Source organism: Gossypium raimondii, chromosome 12 (assembly GCF_025698545.1).
Source record: "Gossypium raimondii isolate GPD5lz chromosome 12, ASM2569854v1, whole genome shotgun sequence".
Lineage (NCBI taxonomy): Eukaryota > Viridiplantae > Streptophyta > Magnoliopsida > Malvales > Malvaceae > Gossypium > Gossypium raimondii.
In genome coordinates this window covers 29,092,482-29,101,043 of record NC_068576.1, presented here as the reverse complement: position 1 = coordinate 29,101,043, position 8,562 = coordinate 29,092,482, and the positions used below count along the sequence as shown (strand labels likewise).

The window sequence follows — 8,562 nt, the reverse complement described above, 5'->3', positions numbered from 1 at the left end:
TTCCTAATTCGAGTCTAACGCAATCTTTGACTGGTGAACCCCTAGTTCGCAACTTAATTGGCGAACACTAGCTCACCAAACAGACTAACGAACTCAGAGTTTGCAACTTACGTGGTGAACACTAGCTCGCTAAACAAACTGGCAAACCCACTTCTAAAGAACTTGACAAACCCCTTACCGTGTCTTTTGGCATATATTGCTTTGCCGAAACACTTGGCAAACTCCTTGTTGATACTCTTTTGGAAAGCTCCTCCTTTGGCGAACTCCCCCGTTCGCCAAAGCACTGGCAAATCCTCACTTGTGAGCTCAAAACTTCCAAGCCCGATCTCAGGATGTTACAATTCTCCCCTACTTAAAAAATATTTTCCTTGAAATTTTCACCTTCAAATAGTCGAGGATATTATTTCCTCATTTATTGTTCTGTCTTCCAAGTAGCTTCATTGATCTTGTGGTTTCGCCCTAATGCTTTGACTAAAGGAATCATTTTGCTTCGAATGACTTTTACCCAGTGAGCCACAATTTTAACTATTTCTTCCTCATAACTGAAATCAGGTCGCACTTTGATATCATTTGCTGCTACAACATGAGATGGGTCTATTGGATATCTCCTTACCATACACACATGAAACACAGTATGGATCGTATCAAGTTCGTGGGGCAACTTGAGTCGATATACTACAGGGCCAACTCTTTCTACCATTTCATAAGGACCAATGAATCTCGGACTTAACTTCTCTTTACACCTAAACCTTAGGACATTCTTCCATGGCGATACCTTAAGAAACACATGCTCACTCACTTGGTACTCAACATCTCGCCTTTTCAAGTCAGCATAGGACATGTTTGTCTGAAGCAGCCTGAAGGTCTTTCGCATATCAAATTTACCTTGCCTTCAGTCTCGTGAAAAAACTCGGGTCCAACGATTCTCTTTTTATTTCACTCAGCCCAATACAAAGGCGTTCGACACCTCCTTCCATGCAGTGCTTCAAAAGGCACCATCTGAGTACTTGCTTGGTAACTATTATTATAGGCAAACTCTGCCAAAGGTAAATAATGTTACCAGCTTCTTACGAACTCTAAAATACAACCCAAACCCAGCCGAGCAGGTTCGACCTAAATCTAAGGAGCTAAATTAGCCACCGAAGTGACTCTCCGTTAACTCCCAACCAAACCTCCAACACACCACTTATTTACAACATAAATTATGCTAAGTTATCAGACAACAACAAAATTAACTCATACATAGCATATAAACATGCAAGCTTACAAAACATCAAAGAAAAGGCTCACATGTCAAATAATAGAAAGACTTAAGAGTTCAAATAAATAAAATAACATAAGAACACTTAGCAATATTCAACATGAGTTCGCAACACACAAAGTTTGAGCTTGCACAATAATATAGGTTCACATACAATAGTATAGGTCCGCTAAATACCAATAGTTTGCGTAGTACCTAGGTTTGCAACATACAGTATAATTTCACAAACAAACATACTTAGCAACATGTCTTCCAACACTTGTATCACTCTCTTAGACTAGCCATCTATTTGAGGGTGATAAGCAGTACTGAATTGAAGCTTTGAACCCAAAGCTTCTTACAAACTTTTCCAAAATCTATAAGTGAACCAAGGATCTCAATCGAAAATTATGGGAATTGGCATGCCATGCAATTGAACTATCTTAGCAACATAAATCTCGGTGAGCCATTGCAATGAATAACTCGTGTGAACAACTAAAAAGTACAAACACTTCATTAGGCGATCAACAATCACCCAAATTGTATTCTTCTTGGTCGCGGTCTCTAGCAAAATAGTCACAAAGTCCATGGTGATCCTTTTCCACTTCCACTCTAGAATCTTAAGTGGCTGTAAAAATCCTGAAAGGATACTGATGCTCTGCTTTGACCTTCTGACAAACAAGGCACTTTGCCACAAACTCTATAACAATTTACTTTGACCTAGGCCACAAATAGATTTCACGGAGGTAATGGTACATCTTGTTACTTCCTGGGTGCATCGCATATGGACTATTATGAGCCTTCTTAAGAATCATCTTTCGAAGTTCCTCATCATTGGGCATGCAAAGTCTTTTACAAAAACAGAGTGTTCATTCATCGTTACGTGCGAAGTTACCTCGCACTCCTTGTTCCACTTGGTGAACCCTCTTTTTCAACTCTTCATCAAAAACTTACTTTGCCTTAACCTGTTGTGAAAATATTGGCCTTACTTGAAGTTCTACGAGTAGTCCTTTGTAACAACCCGAAAGTCAGTGGTGTTGGAGGATGTGGTTTTAGGACCCCATTTCCATAAACTGAACTCGTAAATATTTTATTAAATATTTATAGAGGTATAATTGTAGTAAATAGAATTTTGGATAGGTAATTTAGTCGAAATATTATTTAATTTAAGTACAGGGGCTAAATCGCGTAAGTGATAAAAGTAAGACTTATTAAGGAATTATAATTAGAATTGAATATATAGGACTTATTAAATAAAGAAAACATTATATAAGATTGTAATGGTGGCTAGTTATGATTTATATTACATGTTATATATTATAAAACTTTAGTTAAAATTTATGTTATAATAAAAATAAAATAAAAAATGTCAATTAGTGGATTGAAAGAGAATGTGACTATTCTCTTTTCAATTTCGAAACAAGAAAGAATAGGGAGAAGAAGAAACGCGCGGCTAGGGTTCATTAGATTTCAAGCTCAAATTGGTTAGTTCAATTTAGTCATTTTCTTGTAATTTTTATGTTTTTGAAATCTCATTAGTATAAGCTAATCGACCCATATCAAATTTTTGGTATTGTTAAAAAATTAAGAGGTTTCCATTTGTAAATAGTTGAAGCTTTTGGTGATATTTTAATAGATTTTAAGTTTAGAATTGATAAATGACTAATTTGTAAAGTTAATCGATGATTTTGTGCAATAGGGACTAAAATCCACAAATTTTGAATTTAGTGGTAAAATGTGAAATAGGGAATTAAATTGGGTCTATAGTGACAACGATATAAAAATTTAGGATTAAGTTTGAAAGTTATGTTATTTCTGATTTTAGGGACTAAATTGAATAAAATGTAAAAGTGGAATAAATTAAAAATTGAATGTGAAATTGGCAATGTATTGATAATTTGTTACATTTGTTTTAATCCATAGTTAACATCGACCCGAACTCCTCGAAAAAGAAAGGTAAAGACAATCGTCGACGAATAGCTCAGAGGTTACAATTTGTGTTTCTATTATCCGAATTACTTGTAAATTGTTGCATTTGAATTGGTAAAAATGATTGACGTTCTTGAGGATTAATTAGAGTATATGTGAAAGATTTGTGTATTTATTTAAATGTGGGATTGAAAGTGTAATGAAAGGCTTTATGTTATTATATGATTGCATAAATGAGTTAATGATGTAATTGATGTGAATTTTTACCATGGATTGAGAATGAAATAAGTAATGGAAACCTTATTAGTTGTTCAGGCAGAGTCAGATATAATTAGCATGCCATAGGATAGGAAGAGTTAAGTGATGTCTTTAACTACGAGTCGATGAGGCACTAAGTGCCAATTTGCTCCGGTTTAATCGATGAGACACTAGGTGTCAATCTATACAATAGCGTTGGGCACAATTATTTGCTTCGATTTATCCAATGAGGCACTGGGTGCCAAGCTAGTTTGTTGGTTGGATTTGTGTATCCGTCTGAGTCCTAGTCGTGTTAATAGTGACGTAAAGAATGAAATGGTTTATATGATTTTGATATGGAAAAAAAGAACAAGAAATGAAATTAGAAATGGAAAATGAATTGTGAATTGTGGATCGAAACATTAATATGTTATGTTCCATGAAATCATAAAATTGGATTTGGAGATGAAATGCATCTTACATGAGTTATGTGATTATTAACTTGCAAAATGTGATAGGCTTCAGTTGATATAAGATAAATAAGATGGTTTTGAGTACATAATTATGTGAAATATCATATTCGGCATGATTATTTGCATGTTATTTTTCATTTTAAGTTTATGCTTCCTTTATGTTTCATATTATACTTATTGTTCGGATTATAAAAAATACCATTGAGTTATCCTCAATGTAAGTTTCCGTTGTCCGTGCATAGGTTAGGTACTATTCAATTTGTATGTAGATTCAGCATCCAGCGATAATCCTGATATCAAGTGTTGGTGATGCTCTTATTTTGGTTTTGGCATGTACCTAGGTTGTCTTGTGTTTGAAATGTTAAATTTGTGGTTGATAGTATTTTGAATCTTGTTGGCTTTGTAGGTTACTTAAATATGTATAGTATAATGGCAATAGTCACTTTATATTGTTCGGGTCTGGCGACCAGATCGGGTAAGGGGTGTTCCATCATCTATCACTTGTCACAGTTAGCTACTCGAACATAGCTCGCAACTTACTTTCTAACTTCCTATTTAGTGCATCAACTACCATATTTGCCTTGCCAGGGTGATACTCTATGACACAGTTGTAGTCCTTTAGCAACTCGATCCATCTTCTTTGCTGTAGATTCAACTCCTTTTGTGAAAGTAGGTACTTGAGACTTTTGTGGTCCATACAAATGGTACACTTCTCACCATATAGGTAGTGTCGCCAACTCTTTAGTGTGAACACCACTGCCACTAGCTCCAAGTCGTGGGTTAGGTAGTTTCATTCATTCACCTTCAGTTGTCTAGAAGCATAAGCTACCACTTTCCTTTCTTGCATCAGCACGCATGTAAGCCCGGTATGAGAGGTGTCACTGTAAACCATGAACTCCTTCCTTGGTTCTGGTTGAATCAACACATGTGCTTTGGTGAGGATCTCTTTAATTTTTTCAAAGCCCTGTTACCTTTCTTTTGTCCATGCAAACTCTTCTTTCTTCTGGAGAAACTTTGTTAAGGGTGCTACTATTGTGCCGAACCCCTTAACAAACCTGGGATAATACGCTTCGAGTACTAAAAAGCTTCACACTTCAGTCATACTTCTTGGCGATCTCTACTCCACAATGGCTTCAATTTTATTTGGGTTTACGTGAACCCCTTTAATTGAAACAATGTGCCTTAAGAATGCAAATTCTTTGAGCCAAAACTTACCCTTGTTGTACTTTGTAAACAACTCTTATCTCACAAAATCTACAACATAGTTCACAGATGGGTGTCATGCTCTTCCTTAGTTCACGAATAAACCAAGATGTCATCAATAAATACCACCACACAATGATCCAAATATTCATGGAACACTTAATTCATCAAGTCCATGAAAGTAATAGGTGCATTTGTCAAATCAAATGGCATTACCAAAAACTCATAGTGCTCATATCTTGTTTTGAATGTTGTCTTAACCACATCAGATTCCTTCACCTTGAGTTGGTAATAACCAGATTGTAAATTGATATTCAAAAACATAGTGGCACCATGCAATTGATCAAACAAATCGTCAATTCTTGGCAAAGGGTATTTATTTTTTACAGTCAATTTATTCAATTGCCTATTGTTGATGCACATCCTCATGCTACCATCCTTTTTCACAAATAGCACTAGGGAACCCCAAGGTTATATGCTTGGTCAAATCAAACCTTTATCAAGCAACTTTTGAAGTTGTATCTTCAGCTCCTTAAGCTCATTGGGTGCTATATGATATGATGTAATAGACACTAGTGGACTACCAAGATACAACTAAATGGCGAACTTCACCTCATGGTCTTGTGGTAATCCAGGTAACTCATCAGGAAACACATCAGGAAAGTCTTTCACAGTTAGCATCTCGCGAACCTTTTTCACCAAATCCTACAAACCCATCACAAAAGTGAGATAGGCTTTGCAACCTTTACCTAGCATCTTTTCTACCTTCAATTTGAGACCACATTAGACATAAACTGAGTTCAATCAGCAACCACAACCACTTCCTTGCCTTCACTACTTTGCAAATTGACTTTTTAGCTTAAAGTCAATCTTCGCTTTGTGCTAAGTCAGCCAATCCATTTCCAAAATCACGTTGAACCCATAGAATGAAAACTCTATCAAGCTTGCATAGAAAACTTAACCTTGGGTCATTAGAGGACATCTACAATACACTCTATTGACCAACATACTATCCCCAAATGAACAACTAATAGTTGCTTCCTTATCTATGGTTTCCACTGGGATGCCCAGTTCATTAACTAGTTCACTTAAAACATATGAATATGTAGAACCAGAGTCAATCAGAGAAAACAAGGGCATAGTTCGCAGAGGGAAGGTATCTGTAATAACATCGATAGGACCTTGCTCATGGGGTACCCTTATAACATAAACTCGAGTGAGGCCTCCTAACTCTTCTTCTTGGGTCGCAGTAGCATGAGCTAGAGTCTGTTGCCCAACTAGCCTTGTTTCACTACCTTTTTCACTTTCTCGTCCATGAGTACCAACTCGCACTTAAGTGGGGGTATTAGTTTCAGCTTGTGATTTCTCTTGCCTTTCTGGGTAACCTTTTATAAAGTGATCCATAGAATCGCACTTGAAACAACCTCCAGTTATCTTTCGACATTCCCAAGGATGTTTTCGTTCATAATGTTCACAATAACGCCAACTCGCAGACCTATGCGAACCTTCCTTTCCATCCTAGTTGTTATTCCTTTGTCACGAACGATTGAACTAAAGATTTCCTTAACATTTCAGCCGGAGTTTCGCGACTTGCGATCCCTCTTAGACATTAACCCAGATACTTACTTCCCAGCTTTAGTTTTAGTTTGCGGAGCCTTAATCTCCTCAACAGCTTTGGCTTTGTCCACTATCTTGTCAAAGTTCAAAGTATCATGAGTTACTAGGTATAGTTGGATATCACGATGCAGACCAAAATAGAACCTTTAACAATGATCCTTCACTTGTGAGACCATATCTGTTGCGTACTAACTCAATCACACAAATTTTGCCTCATACTCAGCCACAGACAGCTCGTCTTGTACCAGATTGATAAATTCACGTTTACGAGCTTCCAACTACTGCTCACCCATTAACTTTTTTGAAAGTTCCTAAGAAAAAATCCTATGTCAGTTAGTCCACAACAGTTCCTTACTTCATGGTATTCCACTAACGATGTGCTTCACCCGTGAGTAAGGACACAGAGCATCCCAACTTTTCTTGGTCAAAACATGCCATTTGCTCAAGGATTTTCTCCACTCCCCGAATACCACTAAATTCCTTACCACCTAGAACTTGCAGATGCTCCAGTGGCAATCTATGGTTCGTAGGCGCAATGTTGGCACCGGTAACTCACTGAAAAACACCAATCATAGCTTGCAATAAGGGCTACATACCATCTTCCTATTAGAAAAATGGGTTTGGAAAATGCAACAGAAAATAAATTTAGGGAAAACCAAAGTTGTTAAAATTGTTCCCAAACAAGATCTTAGTTATGATATCTAAAGTAATAAAAACTTAATCAGAATTGTACTTTTTTGAGTCGTCTAGGATGAGTGCTTCGACCGAGTAGTCTTCTCTGCTATCCTCAAGCTCATGTCTGTCGAGTGTAGGCTCACTTCGAATTAGAAAAAAAATTCACAAAAATTACCAGTGAAGTAATTTTCCAATTTCTCTAAACTTTTGGGTCAAGTTGTGAATCAAAAAAATATCTCTAGAAATTTTCTGGAATAATCTCTTTAGAGAATTTTCTCTTTACAACTTTCTCTTGAATTCAAATGTGTGTAAGTAATGACTGAAAGCTCTCTTTATATAGGGAGAGTTTAGAGAGTTCAACTATGATAAACTTAATCACTTTAATATTAAATTAATATAATATTTATCAAGATAAACATTAAATTTAATTTAATTTTAAGATAATCACTTTAATATTAAATTAATAAAATACTATTAAGATAAGTATTAAATTAAATTTACTATTAAACTATTAAAATAATATTATTTTTAGAATAGTTAATCTAAAATCAAATTCTCGGAAAGAGTCCCAGTAGGAGTGTAACTCTTCCATTGCTCAATCACCGATAACCAACCGCCGCAGTAACAGCCTATTTTTAGTGAAATCGAAGTAGTGGTTTTGGGACCACAAATTTGAAATCAAAAAAATTATTATATTATTATTTTATGGTCCACAAAATGCTAGTATTACCGTATAAAAATTTCATTAATGAATTTTACCGTTTAGATGCCCAATTTGATAAAAATGACTAAATCGCGTAAAGTGCAAAAGTTGTCTTCTAATAGCTAAAGGTGTTTAATAGCTATATAAATTTAAATTGGAGGTCCTTATATGGTAATTAGACCATCAAATGTTATAGTAAATGTACATGACTTGGCATTAGTGTAATTTTAAAGTTAATTAAGGTTAATTTTGTAAATAAGTAATAAATGATAAAATAAATAAAACCAAATTTGCTATCATCTTTATCCATTTTTTTTCAACTGAATATTGAAGGAAGAAAGAAATTTTTTCTCTTTAGGGTTCGACAAGCTTGTTTCCATCAATTAGGTATGTGTGTTGTCCTGTTTTTGATAATTTCTATGTTTCTGGGATTGTTGTAGTTTAATCTAGCTAGCCTGGGGACTAATTTGTGAAACTGTTAAAGT

The 8,562-nt window shown here is 35.5% G+C and overlaps 1 protein-coding gene across 1 annotated transcript; it reads right to left on the bottom strand.

The window, feature by feature from the left end:
- Positions 1-412: 412 nt before the first annotated feature.
- LOC128035488 (uncharacterized) lies at positions 413-874 on the bottom strand. The gene has a single exon (XM_052625232.1). The coding sequence runs from the start codon at positions 872-874 to the stop codon at positions 413-415; it is 462 nt and encodes a 153-aa protein (XP_052481192.1).
- Between the last annotated feature and the right edge of the window lie 7,688 nt (positions 875-8,562).